Raw genomic sequence first — 24,044 nt, forward strand, 5'->3', positions numbered from 1 at the left:
TCAAGATGCTAAAACACGCTTACAAGGCCCTCCACGACCAGGGGCCAGCTAACATCAATCACTGCCTGAACTTCCATCAACTCCATACTCAGGGCCAGACTGGCCGTAGCGGTCACCGGGCATTTTCCTGGTTGGCCGCGAGGGTGGGGCCGTTTTTGGGCTGCTAGGGGCCGTTTTTGTTACAACAGGCAGGCAATATTGGCCCCCTGTAACATAATCGGCCGAAACTGGCCCTTGCAAACAGCTTGGCCGCCCCCACCCCCGCCCCCCCAGGGGGGCCGACCAAGCAGTTTGCCAGGGCCAATTTCGGTTCCCAGTCCGGCTGTGCTCTGCCTCACTCACCCTCGCACACACTTCCTGCATTTGCCGAAGCTACAGCGGAGGTCGTTCCTTCTCCTACCACGCCACCAAGGCCTGGAATGATCTACCTCTCCACCTACATACATCTCCCTCTCTCGCTGAATTCAGAGAATGACTCAAGACCTGACTGTTTGACTGAGACCAGCAAGACTTTAGCCCTTGGATACCCTCAGAGGTGATTAGCCACTCTCGATAAATACTGATTGATTGATTGACTACTGGCCACAGAATGAGCCTTGTTCATGAGTAACTACAAACTGCACATTCAAAAAAAGAATAATTTAAGAGCAGAGAATCGGAAAAGTCCTTTCTGCACGCATAGAGGTTTACCCAGAGAGCCTGGAGGTTTCAAATTGCACCCCCCCCCACCCCCCCAATGAACCCAAATACAACGTATTTGTGTTTATATATATATATATATATCACTATCTGAAAAGATTTTGGGGATACAAGTTTTAAACAAGATATTTTGTTAACTCTGCATTTCATGGCTCACTCAAAAACTCTAATATCAAGATGATTTATCAGAACATAGACAACTTTGCAATTAGGTGAAATATTAACTAGTACAAACATTCGTCCGTCCTGTCAGTGTGTGTGAAACCATCCTGTATGTTATTCGCAGATTTTTCATCACAGAAAAGGTGTCCTTTCTCCAAGTTTCACCACCCCACTGTAAGCCACTATCCAATTTCCTCTGCATCTGTTCTTTCTGCACAACTTGGCAGAAGCTGAACAGGAAACAGCCCTGAAAAGATGGTACCACAAAACCACCAGCAACAAAGAATTTAGAGATAAATAAGTCAGGCTATATAATATTTTCTGTTGCGTGGGGAGGTCAGGGGGCTGGGTGAAGGCGTTAATGATGTCACCAAGTGTGACAGCAGCTGATTGTCTTCCTACACACTGGACTCTTGAGCTTGAAAGATGACACCATGGACGTTAGTCACAGTTGCACACAGGCACGCAACGCTCACTGGGCTAAAAGGCTTCAGCACTCGCTCCCAAGTTGTGTGTCTTAGCCCAGGCTGATGCAGTTTCCGGGAAAAATACAATTCTTCAATTGCTGTGTGCAGGACTGCACTAGAGATGTGGCCTCAGTGACAGCCTCATACAAAGTACTTTGCAGTTCATCCACAGGTTGAAGTGCACAGAAAGTATGGAAAGTGTACTAAAGTAATGGATGGGAAATGCATTATTTTATGTTATGAAAGCTCAGTTGGTTAATGTAGGCTCTTCAGATGTCGGTGCATGTAACCAGTCACATGGAATAGTGATATGTATTTATAGTGCTATGAGACCCCATCCTGCAACTTAAATCACTGTGACAATGCAACTGATAATTCACACACAGAATAAGATAGGCTGCCCTAAAATATACAAAGAGATTAAGACCCAGAGTTACGAACACTTTACACTGGATTTCCATCACAAAAGTGACACAAACCCAGTGCAAACTGTTTTGTGATTTACTTACCAACGCAAATCATGATTTATGTTAGAAAGATGCCTAATATAATGGCAAGTAGTGCTATGCACTACTTTGCATCAATGGGACATACTATGGGTGATACAGGTGCATTTCCATGCAACCAACCATGAGTTTTGTTGCAAACGTCTGCTACTAACATTGGTAAACAGGATTTTGCGCCACAAAATTATGCCTCATTGACGGAGGTGTATTAGTGGGGCAACTTTAACCTCTTCCGTGCTTGTGACGCAACCACTCAGTCACGAGCCACGGGCGCGCTGTGCTGGTGACGGAGTGGTTCCGACACAGCGCGGCCGCCCCGCCCACGCTGCAGGAATTCCCCGCCTGCGCGGACGTTCTATTGAGCGGGCGAGGCTGTGACAGAACCACTCCGTCACTAGCACAGCACGCCCGTGGCTCGTGACGGAGTGGTTCCGTCACGAGCATGGCGGAGCCGTGCGGACCCCCCCACCCCCAGCGCCGCGGCGGAATTACCGCCGTGGCCAAGGGGTTAAAAAGTTGTTACATTTTTGCTTGTGTGCTGCACTCTACAGCACAAGTAAAAAGTGGAAAAAGTATTTACGCGCATTTGTTGTACTGGAAGGGTCTACTTCAACTATAAAACCTAAAGTTTACATTACACATACACTCTTGCACTATAGTGGAAGAATGGGTGTATGGCGCAAGGCAGCCTAAAGTGCAAAGGTTTAGGCAAAAATGATCAGGGGTGATCCTGCTTGATCTTTCCACCGTATTTGCTACAGGGGTCGCATGACATCATTTTGTACACACTGGATAAGGCTGGTATTGCAGAAAAGCCTGGCATTGGTTGATGTATTTTTGCTTCAACAGAAAACAAGTTTTTTTTAGCCCCCTAAACTTCATGCTTTGGAGAAATGAGATGCAGTGTCCCGTGGGGTTTGGCACTTAACCCTACACCTACACTGTTCATTATCTATAGGGCCCACTGGCACGTGTAGACTGATTTTAGGGGTTTATTAGCATGTCTTATGCGGATGACACACAGCTGATGCTTGCGTTTCAAGAAGTAGATGACAATACACCTTGCAACTTCCAGGGTTGTCTCTCGGATGTTGCTATCTGAAGCTGAATTTGTTTTGGAAAACAGACCGGCAAAGACCGTGGAGTAAAGAAGGCCCGCATTTTGACAAAGCCAATAATATCTTGCTCCGAGTAAACAGGCTGAAAAGAGTGGCTCTATGCTCTCTTTCCACCATTTGCACAAAAGGACAACCGAGACGTGTTCCTGTTGAGTCCACGTATGAAACAGTGAACATCTACCCATAACCACCTAATATTTGTGAGGGGGAGAGTCTACTGGAACTGAGTGCAAATAAATACACTGTCTATTCATCCAAGACAAAGGAAAAATAAAATTTCTAGGACCATATCAATTCACTGAAGTGCGCATCTTCAAAATCCCATTGGAACCACACCTGCCCGAGTGCTGTTGCACCCGTGTACTATAATTATATCAGAGAATAATGTGGATAAGGGAAGAACATTAATAGTCCTGAAAAAGGTGGCTTTGTTAACACAGCTTTACCGAGAAGTGTCGACGCAGAATAATCTTGTTAAATTTGAAGAGAGTCAACAACAACAAAAAGACAGGGAAGTTCTTCCTCCCGGTGTGTGCTGTCTACAACAGCTTCAAATTAACAGTGTTAAGACAAATTTGATTGTCTCTTGAAGTATCCAGTCCTGGGAGGTTTTTTGTTGATGAATTGGGATTTAATTGACAATCAAGGAGTTTGTAACTGTTTTTATTGTATTATTGTTTATGATGATATGTATTTGTAATATATATATATTTTTTTATCTATGCATCAGATGATCTGTTAAATGTGCACAAAAGTGCTTACACATTCTGAATAGAGCTTTTATTTGTTCACTTGGGGCATAGGTGGAACACAAGATATTCATTGGTCTGACTGGAGTATGAAAGAATAAGTATGCAGCAGGAGTCGCAAAGGGAAAATTTGGTTTTAACTTTCAAGTTATATAGGTGCTCTGTCCCTTTGGGTCGTCTCCTTGGATTCAAGGAATGAAGCTGAATTCGGACAAAACCGAAATCCTGATATTCATGGACTCTTCCCCATTGGACACCAGGAAACTATGGGCGTCCAAGCTGGGCGAACCTACTCTTCAAGCTCCAGTCACGAGAAATCTGGGGATGCAACTAGACATAGCCTTACCCTTTTAATCACAGGTATTGTACACTCCAGCCATCTGCTTTTCTCTTCTCCAATCTTTAAGAAAGACCATCAAATTTCTCCCAACAGTCACTGGGAAAGACATTGTGCACTCTATGTTCATATCCAGATTAGATTATGCCAATGTCTTGTATCTGGGAGCCCCATTGGAACTGATAAACAGATTGCAATATGTGCAGAATGCGGCACTGCGACTTGTCTTTAACATTCCCAAATGGTATTCCATTCGGCAAGGTCTGAAGACGCTGCATTGGCTGTCGATTAAACAAAGAGAGGAGCTCAAGCTGCTAATGATCACTCACAGGGCTGTACCCAAAAAAGGTCCTTCCTATTTACAGGAAAAAGTGAAGAAGCACACCCCACAGGGCACTCTGCTCATCGAATCAATACCTCCTGTGAATCCTTAGGGTGCACAAAGACACAGCAGGAGGAAGATCTTGCTCCTTTTGTGCGTCCAGTGTGTGGAATTCCTTACCCGAACATCTTCGGGCAATGGTTATGAAACCCGCTTTTAAGGCAGGCTTGAAAACCATTCTGTTTAGTGAAGTATAGATTGGTGTCCCTTTCTGTCTTAGTCCAGCGCAGGGACACTGCCTTGGAAGCAGCCGTTGCGCTTGAGAAATGTATTTTCATTCATTTACCAATGCAAGTGAATAAAGAAACCAGACCCATATCCTAGCAGCTGTGGCTCTGTTCTCTCTTTTTCATACTAACCAGCGCAGCAAATTTTATTGCTGCGCTGCATTGTGTGAAAAGTTAGCAAATCGGTCCTTTACTGTTTAACATGAAGCAAGCACAATAAAAAAATTAATATTTCTTGTAATATGCTATCAGTCTGGGCCTGGTGCAAACGTTTTCTTTATAAGTTTCCCTTAGAAGGGCACACTCCAGAACTAAGTTGAAGCCCCTTTTATTTCCTTTAAAAAAGAATACATATTTTCCTCATGAAGTCTTGAATGACTCCATCAATTAAATACCCATACTGGCTCCCAAGCAGGCTTTAGATTTGCTGATTAAAAATTTCACACATTTACAATTCTTTCACGTAGCAGGCACCCTGGCATTAAGGTTTATTTTGTATTTCTGTCTGCCTCTCCCTTGGTTACACAGAACAAGATAATGCCTCTACTTCTCTTTCGGGGAGAGGCACCTTGATGTTGGATGTATCTGTCCTGGAATGGTTGTTTTTAAACAAAAGTAGAGGAACTGTCATTATAAAATTAAAAATAGAGTAGAAACACTGCTCCCAATAAATCCCATCTTCTTCAACCACTGAGGTCCTCCACAAGCCAATTTCAGGATGAAGAGGCTTGGCTTGTTTTTTCAAGCTTCTGGTACCCCATGATGTCATACTCTATTTAGAGATTCCCCCTATCTGGCTGAGATTTCTGTGATGTGTGGATAGGTGCGGCAGGGTCATTCCTGTCAGACTCTCTCCTTGCTTCCTCTACATGCAATGCACTCTGACTTGACCTACACAATAATGAGGACCATTTTATGTTCAGGAAGGCTCTTAAAATTCATCTATTTTTTTAATTATCTTCATAACTTTCAGATGTTGTTAGTCAGTTCAGTGGCAAGATGTCTGGGGGTGTTCTGCGTACTCTTTAAATGACTAAACTCATATCTTGCATATACAGGTTTTAAATGTATTTAGTGAGTGCACTCAGGCACTACATGCAGAGCTTGTGCTGATTTTACAAGAATTTTAGCAGAACTTATGGGCGGTGGCTCTGTCCTTTGGTGATGAGCATTGTCACGTGATTAACAGCTGGGCTATATTGCGGGTGAGCTATGGGTCGCAGCTATGTGAAGCTTGAATAGGTCATTTATGTCCAAGCAGTCATACCGTTTCCACATTATGCAAATGCCTCTATGATCAGTTTCTCAGAGTGCATTGTAAGACAGATGTAGAATTTGCTTTAGCATATGGCTTGTGTGTTTTTTTCCGGGATGGTGTCTATACAGAGGAAGTACATCAATACTCCCGTTGTATAGGCATTGCATCGCTGTGTCCTGTCTCTTCAAACTAGTTTAATTTGGCAGCAAAATGCTTGAGAAAAAATATTTGTCAAGCTAAGCCTTGGCCTGTCGAAATCAGAATGAGTTTGATACTGTGTATAACAAGTTGTCAATGCAAAAGCATTGCATAATAAAAAACACTAATTTGTGCACTATTGTTCAAGTGTTACAATACAAACTGGTAACCATGTTGTCTGTCTGGGGTGTCTCTTACGCATCAATCGAGGGTGTCCTTTTGCTGCCCAGACCAGCATAATTGCTACAATTAGCATAAACATTTATGAACAACTAATATGGAGAATATGGCCATTCTTAAAGGAATTTTGAAGAAATTTGCAACAAACGTTGAGTGTTATAATTTACACTGCCCCACGCGATTTAATTACAACTTTGATATTTTAGTGGATTTGATAGTTTATGCGCTGGGGCAATAGAACAAAACTTAAAATTGTTTTTTGTTATTAAATACGCTATAAAGAGGCATGATTTCTGCCTTCGTTGCAATGACCTATTTGCAGGATGTTGCCAATCAGTCACATTCTGTGTGTTCTGGACACAGAAGGAATACTTGCATTCTCTGTATGCTAGACCAGTGGTTTTTATTCTTTTTACTTCTGTGGACCTTCACTTTATAATTACTGGAATCCAGGGACCCGCACTAAATTATTATTGGAAGCCGGGAACTCCCACTGAGGCATTATTGCAATTCAGTGAACTGGGCCAAAGCAATTTTGATGATTTGAACTCCAAACAATAGACAAAAATACGGAAGCAAACATTCATCAACAAAAATATGCCAATTGTTAACTATTTTATTTAATTCACAAACAAGTATTAAAAAAATAGTGCAACAGGTTAAGAACTGCTGTGCTAGAACACCATGTTGAAAGTTATTTCAAGACAACTACTTTTTGTTTGCAAGTTCTTTAGGTTTTGTGGTTTCCTGCATGGATGTAGCTCAGTCATATCAAACGAGAACTACTCAATGTGGGATGTTAGATTACTATTTTATTTTGATTGGGGAGAGCACAGATTAATCGCAGAGGAATTAACGGGAGGTAACATTACCAACTGATTGGTGCTCACTTATTCATTCATCAGAGAAATTGAAAACCAATTAGGAATCAACCCTGTGACTTGGCAGTCACACATCCCAAAATCAGGTCTGTTAACCCACTAACCTGAATTTTATGAGACCTGTACATGGGAGCAACCTCAAACAAGCTTATGTTGCAATGTCCTGATGAGCAGACTGAAGGCGTGCTAGAAGAGTACCTTTGGGCAACAGTCAGGTAGTACTTTTCTGAAGATGGAATTAAAAATATTTCATGAGCTCATTGTCATTTCACAGAAGAAATTTTTAGAGCATTGGCAAAAATGTTCGTGGTCTTGAGGCAACTTTGCAAAAACTGGTTCTAAGGTGCTTTGTGTTGAAATCTGTAGAAGTTGCTTTTCATTTGTCAAATCTCTCAGTTGCCTTTTTAAAGATTTCTGTCAGTGGACTACTAAACGTTGGCAAATCCACTAAAACGTGTCTGCTGTAATCATATCAGATTTAACCAATATTTTTTTTAGTGCACTATCTATCACTATTTTCTGGTACTGGTTCTAAGGCTAGCTCTGCCCCTTGCTTGAAACATGTTACACAAGCCTCCTGTTAAGTCCCTGCAGTTCCGCCCCCCGAAATTCTGGTCTAGTTAGTTGCACCCTGGCTGCACTGGTCTGTTATAAGATGGTAATAACTGCTATCATGTTTCGCAATGTTTCATCATTAAAAGGGCTTAACCTAACCGACTCCTTCATCAGGTACCGTGGGAACTGATTACAGGGGCATAGCACAGATATAGGCTTCAGTTCTTCATTTCTCAGGCACTTTTCATCACATTACGTTCTCTCATCGTGAAAACGCTTTGAAGAGACTTGCCTTCCATTTGCAAATAACGCTGCCAGGTCACGGCCTGGGGAATCCCCTGCCCCTCCCTTCTCTCGCCATGTCCTACTTGGAAAAACCGTGACGTCACTGCAGCACGGGGGTGGGTGTCAGGCAGGAAATAGGAAGCAGAAACTGATATTGCGATCAAGCTCGCAGAGACAAAGTCATCCTAGGTTTATGAACCTGGCAAAACTATGTTAGGGCAATGACAATGTGCAGTGAACGCTTGAACTATCTAAAAGTCCAAAAAATAAACACCCAGATCCGAAAATATTAACTCCCCCAATACCCTCCCCCCAATGATCCCACCTAACTCATATTAATGTAATCTACTACAGAGTAACTGGAATGAATGCATGAAATTGTTTAACCGTACAAGACTAATCCAGATAACTAGCTATTTTCCAATAACACTGGACTAACCACTAACGTAAAGTGCTTTAACGCCTACTCAGGGGATATTACGCGCTATGTCAACACTATTACAATACAATAAAGCCATTGAGCCATTGTTTTAGTGGAGTTTTAGGGCTTGCATTTCAATCTATTTTTTACTGACTCTGCCAGCTGGAGTCCGTCCCGCGTCGTTGGTCGACATCGTCCTACAACAGGAAGTAACTGCAGGCAGCCTCCCTCCCCTAAGCCAATCGCAACGCTGCAATGGCAGCGCTGTGATTGGCTGGGACGCCGACCCCGAAGGCGTGTATGGGGAGGCCATTTTCTCAGTTGAGAACTCTGCAACAGGACAAACCATGCGAGCAGAGAGAGGTCAGATCATTTACCACACCACCACAAAAACTCCAGTCTCAATAGTGCAAATTACTATAATTTTGTGAGCCACAGGGTGTTGTGCTGCTGTACTAACGCTACATGCAATGCTTTGTAAACCTAATATAAAAGTAGAGGCAATTGAGTATACATTATCAGTCATCATTTCAACAAAAGAAAGGCATTTGACTAGAATAAAAAAAAACAAATGTGCACTTTGCAACTGTTGATGTAACCAAAATTGGTTCCACTACATCACTCTCTCCAGAATCGGATTCTCCTCTCCAATCTGACAGTGTATAAAACACTTACCCCTTCTACCGCCTTCCTACCAGCTACTCTCTAGCTGCCAAGTTTGCCCAAGTAATGGGCCATAGACTTCAGAGAGATGCCTGGCCATCTCAGATGAGAAGTACTCATCCTGGGACCCACCCCCTCAGTCTGGGATGACTTCGGCGGGCCTCTGCATTGGGAACCCTCCCCCACGAGACACGCATGTAACCTCGGCATCATACTGGACTCCTCGCTCACAATGAACCGCCAGATCAGCACTGTATCTTCATCTTGCTTCCACATGCTCCACCTGTTTCGAAAGACATTCAGATGGATCCCCACAGAATCCGGAAAGACGGTCACTCATCACCAGCAGACTCGACTATGGCAACGCACTCTTCGCCGGCGTCACCCAGAAACTCCTCAGGAAACTACAGAACATTCAGAACGCAGCAGCCAGACTGGTCCTCAACATCCCCCGCCACAGCCATATCACCGAACATCTTCGAGAACTCGAGTGGCTCCCAGTCAACAAGAGAATCCCCTTCAAGCTCCTCACACATGCCTACAAAGCTCTCAACGACGCAGGACCAGCACATTTGAACCACCGCCTCTCATTCTATGTACCCGCCAGACAGCTTTGCTCCACCCAACTGGTCCTGACCACCACCCCACAAATCCACAAGACCAGAAGTGGAGGAAGAGCCTTCTCCCACCGAGCTGCCAAGACCTGGAACACCCTGCCTTTCCACCTCAGGCAATCCCCATCGCTGACCCAATTCAAAGGGATCTCAAGACCTGGCTCTTCTAATGAACCCCTGCGCCCAGACGGATCAGCAGTCACCCACCCCAGCGCCTTGAGACCGATATGGGAGAGTAGCCGCGCTATATAAACCCCTGATTGATGGATTGAGAAGCACGTTGCTCAGCTGCACTGCATTTGGGTGTCTTGCCTTCACACCGGTGGACAGGGAGCATCTGGAAAGAGAGGTCTCCATAGAGGAGATCAGGTAAGCTCCTAGACAATTACAATCAGGTGAAACACCAAGCCATAATCGGTTCAGAGCGGAATTCTTTAAGGCGTTCTGGCCCCATCTGCCACAGCCTTTGAGGGCAGTGTCCACTGAGACTGTTTGGGGAGAGGCTCTTCCATTGGACCTTTGCACTGCAGAGAGAGTGTTGTCATCTCCAAACCAGTGCTCCCCAGTGACCATTGTACTTCTTACCACCCTATCTCCCTCTTTAATGTTGAAACAAAAATGTGGGCAAAAGCCCTTGCCACACTGTCGTTGTTTAGAACTGCACTCCAAAGTACTCAAAATTTAAACTGTAATCAATGTTTGATTTAGTAAGGGAGTGCACTGCTGTGGGTTGTCCCCACAACCCTAGCTGAAAACTGCACTGTCGAGGCTTGGAAGAATCCAAGTATGCAGGGTTCTCTACCTTAGTCCCTAAGGTTTCTCTGTATGTGTACTCATTTTAATAAACAGTTAATGCAAAGGTTTTTCCAAAAAGTAACCCAATAAACAAATCCGTATTTATACCAGTTTATGTGCTCATATTCAAGATTTGCAATTTAAAGAAATTATTCACATATTTAAATCACATCAAAGTTACAAAGAAAGACCACATTCTGTGGTTTACCAATTTACTAAAACAATGCAAATAATAGTTCCCCAATGCATTTCGGGTTTCGTTGAACCCTTCTTCAGGGGTTATTAGTTTGTTGAATGAAATAAAAAATCCGTGACTTGAGATGCCAGGGCGTGCACACGGAAGTCAGCACCATCGAATTTTCGCGTTTTCAAAACTGATTCGGGAGGATACTACAAACGCGGTTTATGAAGCACGAAGCAAGTTTAGAAAGTCGGGAACGCGGCAGTTCGGAAAACGTTCCGGAATTCAATTCCTTTTGATCTACCTCCTCCGTTGAACTTGAGAGATTCTCGAGGAGTAAGATACGGCATAGAAGTAAACAAGTGTGATTTATTACTTGGAAGTTCAAACATATGTGGGATTAGTTCCCGCATTAATCACTCTTTCTTTAAATCACGCCCTGGCATCTCAAGTCACGGATTTTTGATTTCATTCAACAAACTAATAACACCATGCCAATGCGTTTGCTGACATGTTGGCTTCTCCTAGCAGATTTCCATAACATCTTCAGCTCGGTGGGATAAGATTATCTATTTGCCCTCCAGACCAAGATGAATTTAGGCCCAAAATGTATTGGTTGGGTCCAACGGATGTATACAGATCTGATGAACCAAGTAAAGATAGGAAACTCAATATCAGGCATGTTTTCAGTACAACGGGGTACCCACTAGGGTTGCCCGCTTTCCCCGCTCCTCTTCGTGGTGGCAATAAAGTCCCTGCACCAATGGCTCAGAGTGCATGCCCTGTTGTGGTTTTTTTAGTGGGCCGTTGAGACAGTGGACAGACCAGTGGCCCTATATACATATAATCTGATATTCCTTGCTGAGCCCCAGAACTCGGATTACATGCAATGAACCTAAATAAAAAACCTTTATAATGGCTGTGGTTATGCTAATAATTTGGCACTAATCTGTCACTATTGGACCTACACTGCACAACCCGTTAGTATTATCAGCCTCTAAATAGCCTGGATTGAGAGTATCAGAAATTCTTCCAAATAATAGATAATTCTTAATAAATGGTTAAACATTTGTTTTGTACTTGAATTACCTTTTACTGTAGACCCCTGAGGATCTCAACGCTACCATGAACGTAGAGGTGCTGCAATAGCCTTGTTCATGGTCATTTGACTGCAGTAAGGTGAAATGCAGATATTGTTGCACACCGTTGCCACGTACCATTAAAGTGCTTGTATACCATAAATGTTCTAATTTCTTATATGGTTTTTTACTCCTCATTGCATCATTCTGAAAAGTAATTCTATCTGATCCTTAACTTGGTGGTAAAAACTGCAAGAGACTAAGGAAATTACTCTTCACCAACTGGTAATGAATGACTCTTCACTAACTATATCACCAGCATTGTAGCTTGGAATATTAATGAAGGTGTTCACTGTTGACTTTGTATCTTTGGTACCATCAGAGCATTGCACTGAATATATTTCCTTAGTTTGCGTTTGGAGCTAAAGGGACTCAATATATTATTTGGAAAGAAGATATGAGCGTCTATGAAAATCATTGTTTAAGTTAAATAACAAAACATAATTTTCCAGAACAACTTGCTCATTCAATGACACAAGAATCCAGATCCAAAAAATAAGCTTGCACTTACTATATTTTCAACTGAGACCTGTGGCTATGTTTACGCCTTCTCAAGCCACCGAATGGTAAAATCCAATGCATTTTTATTTGCAAGTTGGCCTTCTACATATGTATTGCGGGTAACTTGAAAACATAACTGGATTTTAAGGTTTAGAGTTTCGAACAAGTCCATATGCCCTACTGTCATCAATAAACAAACTATTCACATGAGATGTTTTTGCTAAGGCCATAGTGGCATACATGAATGAAACAAAAGCAGAGGTTTCTTTGACCGGGTCATTGTCAGCCACTTAAATAAATGGAATTCGCAGAACTGAAAAAAAGCCAGGTGTACATTCAACTAGGCCACTGACAGCAAGGTAAGGAACCAGGATATGGTTTTTCCTTAGAACCTACCACAAAGAAAGGTCGTCAGAGGCTTGCATCCGCTTCAAATCTAAATAGCCAACATGTAGACTTGTGCTACACCTATCTCTGATTTACAGCGACGGCTACGTGACAATAATATGCTAACATGCCTCTTTCGTTGCACACATTTTCACACGTCCATTTTAATTCAGGTCTGCAAAGGAATGCAGTTCAAGTAAAATCATTTCAATCAGATCAGTGCGAGTGCATACATCGGAATGTCATGCAATACTTAAGGATGTGTTTTATATTCCGGCACTTACGCTAAAACTCTTCTCTCTGGTCCAAAATCCGCCTCGTAGTAGCCTTCTTTGCAGTCTTTTCCAACAAGGTCGTGGGGGTGGGGCTTGCACGGTTCATTCTTGGTCACTAAGCTCACACGCACTTTCCCTTTCCCTGCATAGTTCATGATCTGCAAAGACAGAATCAACCGTGAAATAATGACTGTAGGCATAAGCAAACGCTAGTATGAAAACGTGCTGAGCTCACAATAACTAGGGGGTCACACTTGATTCACCAATTGGGTGTGGGATGGGCTGGGGTACAAGTAGCACTCTTGAAAGCATGGGTAAGGCCGTCTATCCCTTCACATTATAAACATCAATGGCAAGAGTGTGTAAAGTACTAAAGGTTATACACGTAAATCATGATTTACAAAACATGACACATTATATACAATTTAAAAATATATATTTTCTCCACAATTCCATGGACATCTTTCCTTTCTTTCACAGGTTACTTGTGCTGCAGTATTTCTTTACACAGCGGGCACCCAATATTTTGTCCTGAGGGCAGTTGATCCCAGATTTTTTTTCAAGGATGAACATCATCTTATAAAAGTAATCATTAAAAGTAATACATAGTGGGTGAGGAATCAAAAGGTTCTTAGGTAGAGTAGAATTCAAAACACTGATGGGAAACAGCAAACATGAAACATACAGAAAATACATAAAGCAGGGGCTAGAATAATTGGTGGAAGTGTTTTCCAAGGCTGTCCATTTCGAATGTATATACAGAAGAAAAGCAACATCCTTGGAAGGTGCTTAAGGTAAACGGCTGAAAGGCAAATAGGAGGAAGGCAAGTCATTAAGAGGGAATAAAAGTCAGTATGAGGGGGGACGTACTCTACCGCACCTGATGGACACGACTACCCAGAGCTTGGCTCCCGCACCCTCTAAATCCCTAATAATCCTGGCCTGTGGGAGACCCTGAGACCATATACGACACCCACGCCTTGCAGCCAAAGGGGACTGCATTGGCACGGTGAAAAGAAGATGAGGAATGACCGGAGCAGAACCTTGATACACTGGGCTGTGGCTGTCACCAAATCTACGATAGCACCACAGGATGAATGGGTGGAGCCCTAGTTGGGCAGACTTGGTCCCAGCAGTGGATGCAGAAGGGGGAGAGCTGCCGACTGGGGGCCTGCCATACTGGACACTGTGGACCACTTCCCCCCTGGAGATTGCATCAGGCGCCATAGGGCCTGGAATCTGACGTGGAGGTGAGAGGCCAGAGTTGGGAAGACAGGCTGGTGGCAGCCGCTGGCGGCACAGGAGGAGGCATTGATCTACAATGGATCCCAAAGCACAGCCTGAGTGGACCAGGCCCGCTGTGCTTCATCTAACACCCCACCACTACTGCTACTCCCCACATCATCAGTGGAGTATGGAAGCATGAGGCCCAGCACGGCCCTCTTTAGCTTCCTCTTCTCCCCTCCCTCTGAGCTTCGAAGGGGACTTCAGAGATCTCGCTTTGCATGGCCCAGCCCTCTGGCTTGTGCCAATAATGTGCGGGCGACCCGGACAGAGGAAGCCGGTTCAGAGGAGACAGCCCCTTGCTTGCCTGGAAGAAGAACTTAGGAACTTGGATGGAAAGACTGACTGGGAGGGTTGTTGCTGCAATGAGGAACTCATTACTTGCAAAACAGCAAACAGAACTCGAAATCCCTCCCTACAGGATGTAAAGTGCTATGCAGGGGGAGAGCCTGCAGGATAAACACAGAATCTACACAACAAAGGAGAAAGATTCTAGGTGGTCGGCAAGAAATGACCTGAGCAGCTGTCAAGCGGACTAAAGAGCTTAAGGGACTGATAAACACAGTGGTATCAGGATTCCAGGGTGTGTCGGATAGCTTGTGCCACCCAAGGTCATTGAAGCAGACAGGTTAGTGGCCTGCTCACCTAAAGTATCAACATTGAAAATACCTGCTGCACTTTACACATCTGGAGGACACCTGCGCAGGTGGCAGAATAAAGCAAAAGAGAAAGCAGATTTCCTCCCAAATAAGCAAGATGGGCAAGTATTCCAAAATGATATCCCCAAAAACTGGTGTGACAGACACGTTGGTGGAAAACCACAGGACCAAAGTTACTGCATGTTGGCAACTTCAATGATCCTGCAGCCCATACACAACTTGAAGCAGGCTCTGGAGATTAAAATAAGCAAGGTGGGGATAGAGATCACCCTTTTGATGCGGGATCTCAGAGACAAATGGATGGAGTGACAAAAGCGCAGGACTGTCAGTGAGCTGGAGGAAACTATCAGGGAACTTAAAAACCACAACTGAAGGCGACTTCCAACAAATTATTAGTTAGAGATTAGGATGGCGCAGGCATCACAATAATTTGCAGTTTCTTGGCTTCCCTGACTCTTTCCTCGAAATTTGGCTGAAGGGTCTTTGGCCAGTGGACAGGCTTTCCCTGTGCTTTCTAGTTGAAAGAGCACACCGATCTCTCAACATAAAGCCACCCAAGGGGCAGATTTACGCCTCCTGATTGTTAGATTCTTGAAACATAGAGACAGAGATCTAGTGTTAAAGGCATTTCCGGAACAGGAAGAATTATTGATTGATCCACAACAAAATGATTTTTTTTCAGATCACCCCAGGCAGGTCTAAACACAATGAAAATTGTTCGAATGTGTCAAACAAAAAATGAGAGCGATAGGTTTGAAATATATATTGAAATATTATGAGAATGAGAACAGAGCAGTCACGGAGAAGAACAAAATGCACTACCCAAACTGGCAGATCTATCCACACCAAGAAATCATCCCGAAATCAGAAAGAAATTAAGGAGCTTCAGAAAATAGTAGGCAACTTGGCACAAGGCTCGATGAAAATCTCACATGCAATCGAAAAGGTATGGGAGTTGACGGTAAGCACGCACTCTAAGGTCTCGCATATCCAGGATCTAGTACTCTCCGCACAAAAAAGGAATGACGAGATGGCTTTGTCTCAAAAAAATAGGCTCAACAGACCAGACAGGATAAACCCCTCATCAAATGAAGAAACCTTGGCCTTACTCCGAACCTATGATCAACCAGCCTGGGAGAGGGAGGAGAGAATTAAAACTGTACCAATCGATTCTAATAGAACTTCCAGAAAGAATGACAGGAAAGCAATCCACCTCAATCTACAACATATCCAGTTAACAGCAACTGAATCCGAAACTGGGAACCTCCTTAACTCGGATAAACCATTGAAGTGCCTTCTACTCAACTGTCGTTCAGCAACTAAACATGCATCAGATATAGCAGCCCTCATCATTAGTAAGGAAATCGACCTGGCAATACTTACGGAAACATGGCTAAAGGAATCATCTGCTCCTGCTATTGATCTCCTAGTACCACCTCACTATAACATTGTGAGATTAGATAGGCTAAGAAAAATAGGAGGAGGTATAGCCTGCATTCACCGATCAGAGATAGACGTCAACTTGATACAAGCCGACCCCTTAGAATCATGTGAATATCTGGGTCTGAATATAAAATCCTCAAGCAATCAAAAATGCAACTTGCATGCATTTTACCACCCACCAGGAGAAAACGCCAAGTTCACAGAGGAACTAATAGAGATCATAACGGCCAATTCCAATCCAGAAGTCAACAACATATTCCTGGGAGACTTTAATTTACACTGGGACGACGGCAATGACAAACTGGTTAATTTGGTTAAAGAGTTCCTCACCGAACTAAACCTCACACAAGCATGCACCCAACCTACCCACGTGCAAGGAGCGACCTTAGATTGGATTATTTCAAGAAACAAAGAGACATCAATCCGTGCTATAGACCCTTGTGATTGGTCTGACCATCACGCCATAACATTCGTGATTCCCTCAGTGAAAAAGGGTAGGACTGTGCAACCCCACAAGACCAAAAAATTGATCCGAGATATAAGAGAAGCGAACATTGAGCTATTGGCTGAAAGATGCAAGAGAGGCCTCAAGCCACCCAGCGACATGCAGAATGTAAGCGAACTGACTGATCACTACTTAACCTCAATTGGAAATATCGTCAATGAAACTATGCCACTAAAATTGAAAAGGACCACAGATAAGCCAAAGAATCCGTGGTTCAGTGGGTCTCTGAATGAAGACAGGCGCAAGCTGAGAACAGCCGAAAGAAAATGGAGACAACACCCTTCCTCACCGGAGCTGAAAGCCCTCAGAAAAATCAGAAAGGATTATAACAAAAAGGTAATCAATTCCAAAAAAGAATTTATAAGAGCAGAACTTGACAATGCCAAAAACAGACCAAGAAAACTCTTCGAGATCCTAAAGCAGCAATCCGATAAACAAGCCAAATCAACTCAAGAGAACGCAAAAACTCCATTAAGCTGCGAGGAATTCTCCACATTTTTCTTAGAGAAGACCAAAGCGCTAGAGGTAGAGCTCGCAACGGCCGCAAGTATTCTCCCGACCCAACCTCGACCGACGAGCGAGACCGGCATGATAACAGAGAGTAAGGCAAAAAGTGAGACAAAAAATAAAGCAAACTGGGACACATTTGAACTATATGACCATGACAAGATCGCCAAAACGCTGTCCGAAATCAGACCGAATAACCACTATCATGACCCTTTGCCTGCAAAATGTGTAAGAGAAATAAGCCACATTGTGGTTCCAATCTGGACCAAAATAATAAACGCTGCACTTACACAAGGGATCCTCCCTGACTGCCTAAAAACAGGACAAGTAGTTCCAATAATCAAAAAACCGACAGCGAATGCATCAGATCCGAATAACTATAGACCAGTAACTAACATCCCTCTACTGGCCAAACTAATTGAGAAATGCGTGCAGAGCCAATTGAAGCAACACATCACCAAGTTCTCCCTACTAGACGAATACCAATCAGGATTCAGAACAGGGCACAGCACAGAAACAGCAATCCTGCACATTGCTGATGACGCACTACAAGCCCTAGACCAAAATCAAGCATGCCTATTGATTCTCCTCGACCTGTCTTCTGCGTTCGACACGGTAAATCATGAGGCACTTCTGACCAGGCTACAGGACAGGATGGGATTATCCGGAAACGTCCTGAGATGGTTCAACTCTTTCCTAAGTAACAGATCTCAACGATTCATGGTTAACCAAGCAATCTCAGCCCCATGTCCTAACGCAATTGGGGTCCCGCAAGGCTCAACACTATCCCCAGATCTATTCAACCTGTATGTCGAATCCCTCACAGACATTCTTCAGAAATCAAAGATATCATACCACATGTATGCAGATGACACGCAAATATACTTAAAGATCGCCTCCCTTGAAGACATAGATCTAATCAATGAAACACTAAGGATGACTGTACAATGGTTAACTTTGAATCATCTGAAATTAAATGCCCAGAAAACCGAATTCTTGCTAATCTCACCTCCAAGGAGCCACCCTGAAATAAAGGAATGGACCGAATTGGTGACTGCGCTAAACTGCACACCCACCCTAGTCAACTCAGCCAAATCACTAGGAATCACATTAGATGAGAAACTCGACATGAAAGCCCACATTAATTCAATGGCAAAAAGTGCCCGCTTCCATCTGAGCTACCTAAGAAAACTAAAACCTTTCATCTCAGAAGCAGATCTAAAACTAGCTATACAATCCCTAGTAATATCCAGGATCGAATATGGTTGCTCTACCTTAACTGGCCTACCTAAAACTTCCACAGCACCACTAAAAGCCTGTCTCAACGCTGCGGCAAGACTCATCACTGGATCTAGGAAATTTGATCATATATCGCCTCACCTGAAAGCACTAAACTGGCTACCTTATGAGGCTAGAGTTCAAATGAAGATAGCATGTATTACTCACAAAGCGGTGCACCATAACACGCCAGGATATCTAGCCAAGAAAATTAAGCTATCGGGAGGAAACAGACCAGGGAGAAGCGCCAAGGAGCTGCTGTTGAGACCAGCCTTCTTCCGAAAGAAAAAGACTTATGACCGAGCATTCTCTGGAGCTGCCCCCAGAGTCTGGAATTCACTCCCCCCTAGCATTAGGAAGATTCAAAATATTGTACAATTTAAACGTGAAATGAAAAGCCTAATGATGAGTAAATACCTTGCATAGGGAAGCCGACAGATCGCTGGTATGAACTGTTTCATCAACTGAAGGGTGGCCTCCACATGAACACTATCTCTGACAGGAGACTGACGCCACACACAAGCCTCGGCTGTATCCGCCAAACTATATAATCTATATAACCTCTACCTCAACTTATCGATTGATAATGGTCTCTATCACTTCTTTTTACCATTTGCACATGTGTTTGGAATATATATAGTTAGACACTCTCTATAGCCATAGTCTCTGTTATCTCTTATTTATCTGTTGTATATCGATACCGAACTGGAAATGTGTAACCTTCCTCGATGTTAAGCGCTCTGATACCCACGGGTCTTGTTCGCGCTATACAAAACTCTAAATAAATAAATAAATAAATAAATACTCTACCCAGGCAAATTAAAAGTCATTTTTCAAGTCAACTCCTTTTTCTTTTGAGACCCCTGACCACGCCAGGTCCTGGGTTGAAGAAAGAGACACGGAGCCCAGGAGCAACGAGCAAACCGGTCCCCCGAGACAAGCATACCCTAAGGAACAAAGACCTCAGCAAATGTCCAAAACCTTGCCGGTGGAGTAAGGTTGCAATATGATTCCCATCAGAAGAAGAAGGTGGAATACACTTGGGGCGGGGAGACATTATGATTGATGGCAGGGCCCGCAGAGAAAATATGAAGATGTAGACGAGGGGGATGGAGCATGAGGGTGAGAACAATCCGCTGTATACACATTGGATCCTGCATCAGCTGCAAGGATAAACTGTACAAAGTTACCCTCAGTTAAGCCCTTCAAGAAACAGCTACCCTCTAAATGGTCAGTGTAATTAAGCTGATGTGAGCTACTCTGCCCAAAATGGCACCATTACAGACAGAAATAGGGCTGGCACAACACATGTCATCTGGAGGGTGTTTGCTTGAGCTAAAAATCTTATTGTTGTCTTCATATTAAAAGTGAAAAATGTATACGGGCGACAGATGCTTCAAGATTGGAAGTGTGGGGTGGGAAGATTATTAGGCGGAACTCATTTGTTTTTATTGAAATGTTAGATACACCACTGGCATGATCATACTAGGCACTCAGACTGGTGCAAAATGGGCCACCCCCTCCATGCTACACAACATAATAACAAAACAATATCACGTTATATCTTGGACCGTGAATGGCCTTAATGATAAATTTAAGAGCGAGGCAGTCATGCACTATTTGAAGAGATACTACCCAGATATACTACTCCTTCAGGGAACTCATCTCTTGGGTACAAATTGTGGCTTATTTGCAGCTTGGATACACCAGGATGTACCACTCAGGTTTCATCCATGGCTCCTAATGGTAGCCATCCTCCTTCGGAAACCTTTCCACTATTAGCAGCAAAGACACACACTGAAAATTTAGGTAGATACTTGGCAATCACATGGGTGATGGAGGGTCGATCATGGATGTGACTTAGGGCCCGATAACGAGTTTGACGGTGCGGTGGCGGGACCACTCTGCCACCGCACTGCCAAACCGGCATGAGAACCGCCCGCCAAATATTTACTTTTTTCTAATTGGCTGGTGATTCCTTTGGAGTACCTATGGCCCATGGGAACGCCAAAGGAAGTTCCAGGATGGCATGGAATCGAAAGTCCATGCTGTGCTGGAACTTCTGTGCATGCACACAGGCGGTGCATATGTTGTGCCCCCCTGTGTGCATCCACAAGATGTGAGGCACAAGGGGGCTCTGCTTTTAGCCCCGCAACGGTTTTCATTGAGGGAAGACTTCCATGAAGTCAGTGGTGGAGATGAAAGTCGTAATATGCTTGGCAGGACTGCAGCGTTCCTGCAGAGCATATAGATGCCTGGCAGGGTCAGCGGTCCAACGCTGATACACCCACTAGGTCCTAATGTGGCGGTTGCAAGACCACCACAGTCATGTCACCATGATTCTGGCGGTCCTTGGACCTCCAGACTTATAATAGGGTCCTTAGTGTATATGCCCTAATTGGGATAAAAGAAACACCCTGAAATGGGAAAAAGAGTTATTGCTGGACTCCACGGTAGGGATGACTATCAGGTGGGGGACTTTAACTTCACTATGAACCCAGACTTAGACATCAACAGCATGGAAGCCACACACAGATCTAAGCCTTTACCAAAGTGGGTAAGTACGATTGGGCTTTGTGACACCTCGCGTGGGTGACAAGCAAGATACAGGCAATAATCTTACTATTCAGCCCCCATCTCTCCTTCCCATGAACAGACTATATATAGGTCCTGGTGACAGAGAGGAAGATGCATATCTGCCTGAGAGGGCTGTTTGACCAGTTCCCAATACAACTAACACTTTTCTAACTCAACTAACAGCTAAGAGCCACATGGTGCCTCAATGTATGGCGGCTTAAGAATGAAGACCTATCAGATTCGCTCAGGGATGATATTACTGAATATTTCACATAGAACACCTCTCCAGTCCCCTTCCCCCACAAGTATCTGGGAAGCATTTAAAACCTTTATTTGAGGGTGAGCAATGACCAACCTTGTGGGAAGCAAAAGATAGACAACATGATATAGAAGTTTTGGAAATACAAATCTCCCAACTGGAGGCACAACTGATGGGTTCACACACTGACTCAAATTTTAGGCAACTTAAGATAGTCAAGTTCATATTAAAGCAAAAGCTTTTGCACACAGCAAAGGTGCATGGATGGCCTCTCAGCATAGAACACAGAGACAAAGTAAGTAAGTTGCTATACAGGCTGGCCAAGAAGGAAGAGGGGACTAGGATTGTTCGCTCAACTTTTAATATCAATAGGGAATTGGTCACCAATGTGCTGCAACGCAGCCTCGACACACCACTCCCGGACCCCCCTGGCGCACAAGCCTAGGACAGAGAGCGGCCTGGCTGGTGACTGTTGCATGTGAGCCACAACACTCTCTAGCAGATATGCACACATTAGCTGTGACACTCAATAGGAGCACATCCTGGGTATGAGATGGTAGCTGGATGTTGTTAGCTGCATGAGCTGTAGGCAGTTCTGCGCAGAGAAATGAGGAGGGGAGATATGGGTTGTTCAATTAGTTACATGTGTAGCACATTCCCTCTCCTTTATTCTTCTTTTTTCCCCTTCCCTGTTATGCGTGCAGTTTTCAGTTTCTGTTCTCTAATTATGAATCTATGATGGACACTCAATTACGGTTGAACACCAGCCTTCCTGCAGGATCTATGAGACAATACATGCAGGGACATTTGGTAATAGACGCTCGCCAGTGCTCCTGCTTTGAAGGATTCTTAATGTACAAGATGCAGATATGATCATGTGTACTTACCCACTTGAATTATTCAATTTTTCATATATGCACCTGATTGCTACTGTCAATTCGCAGAAGTACTTGTAAGCTCTATCCTTGATTACTACGCCTACTGCACTAGGCATAAACTGTTACTCTAATGCATGCATGCACTGCACCAAAGATGCTGGGTGTCCACCCCAAACAGTGCTTGATCCTGTATACCAAATGCTGTACCGTAACTTAAAAATCAATAAAATAGAATAAATAAATAAATAGGGAATTGGTCACCAAAAGCATAGGAATATCTGAAACATTTCCAAAATAATAAAAATACCTCTACAAGGGACAAACTCCACAACAGGCAGAACTTGCCTGACCCACAGTCAGAGATCCGATCTTGTGCGCTTAACAACTAACATTAAAGAGGAGCTGGACCACACTTTATCAGAGGAAGAGATGCTGAGGGCAATTTCTAGTATGTCAATGGATAAGACGCCAGGCTGGACCGAAAGGGTTCTCCCCTGAATTCCTTAAAAATATGCTTTGCTGCTCATCTTCCACCTAAAAGCATTGTTTGAGGAGGCTATATAAACTACAACCCTAACTTTTGAACTATTAGGCACCACAGTAATACTAATACCGAAATCCAATAAACCCCTGGACAAGTGTTCTTCCTCAGTCCAATTACTTTAACAAATATTGAGGGCAAAACACTGGTGAAGGTCCTCGAAAGCAGGCTAGACAAAGTGGTACGCACTCTGGTCGACAGGTATCTAACCGGCTTCACGCTGGGTAGGAGTACCCCCACCACTTCCAGCACCATCATGTCGCTCTGGCAAGAGAAGAGCAGCAGGTTTTGGCTGCATTACTAGGGTTGGACTTTCAGAAAGCATTTAACTGGTTACACTGGCCCTTTATGCATCAAATCCTACAGAGGATGAACTCTGCTCCTCTCTTTCTTAAATATAATGCAGCTCTTTAGGCGGCTTCTTGGGGCCAAGTAAACAGAGTGATATCCATCCCATTCAAAGTAGAGAGTGGCACCAGTATGGAGTGCCTGCTGTCCCCTCCTACTCACTGCACTAGTGTCTGAATCATTTGCAGAGTTGACACAGCAAGATGCGCAGCTGAAGGGATTTCGGTGAAGGGATGGGTATGAAGACAGGGTGTCCTTACATCCAGATGGCATGCTTCTCTACATTCAACAACACCATACGTCTCTCCGAAAGTTAATCCAAATCCTACGGATCTATAGTGATGCAGCAAGACTCAGAGTCAACTGGGTTAAGGCTGTTTTTATCTCAGTGAAGGTCATTATTTGTCATGCTTAACACACACTCAACTGTGTGTCCCAGAATACCACTTAAAAACGTAGACATACATGTGGCGACAGACCCACATAAATACTGGGACCCATACCTCTCACCACTAATTAAACAAACAAAACAGGAAGAAGGGATCAGCTTCCACACCGATTTGTAAAATAGGTAGGGGTGCACTTGTTAATATGATTTATTTACCACAACTTCTATATGGGCTCCAGAACAACCTGCAAGTCATGCATCCCATTGCTGCGCAAGATTTCAATCTATGGTCAGCAAGTTCCTATGGGTGGTGCAACAGGTGTGATTCAGTAGTGAGACTAGAACTCAATTTGCTGGAGAGGCCCAGGGTGCACTCCCTCCAATATGGAACCAAAAT

At 43.8% G+C, this 24,044-nt stretch overlaps 1 protein-coding gene across 1 annotated transcript in view; it reads right to left on the bottom strand.

Moving 5' to 3' along the window:
- The window catches only part of REL (REL proto-oncogene, NF-kB subunit), a 330,308-nt gene that overhangs the window by 140,977 nt on the left and 165,287 nt on the right, over positions 1 to 24,044 (bottom strand). Inside the window, exon 4 of the mRNA XM_078649301.1 lies at positions 12,990 to 13,138. Within this exon, the coding sequence (XP_078505427.1) occupies positions 12,990 to 13,138 (149 nt within the window). The remainder of the gene's footprint in view (positions 1 to 12,989; positions 13,139 to 24,044) is intronic.

Source organism: Lissotriton helveticus, chromosome 6 (assembly GCF_964261635.1).
Source record: "Lissotriton helveticus chromosome 6, aLisHel1.1, whole genome shotgun sequence".
Classification (NCBI taxonomy): domain Eukaryota; kingdom Metazoa; phylum Chordata; class Amphibia; order Caudata; family Salamandridae; genus Lissotriton; species Lissotriton helveticus.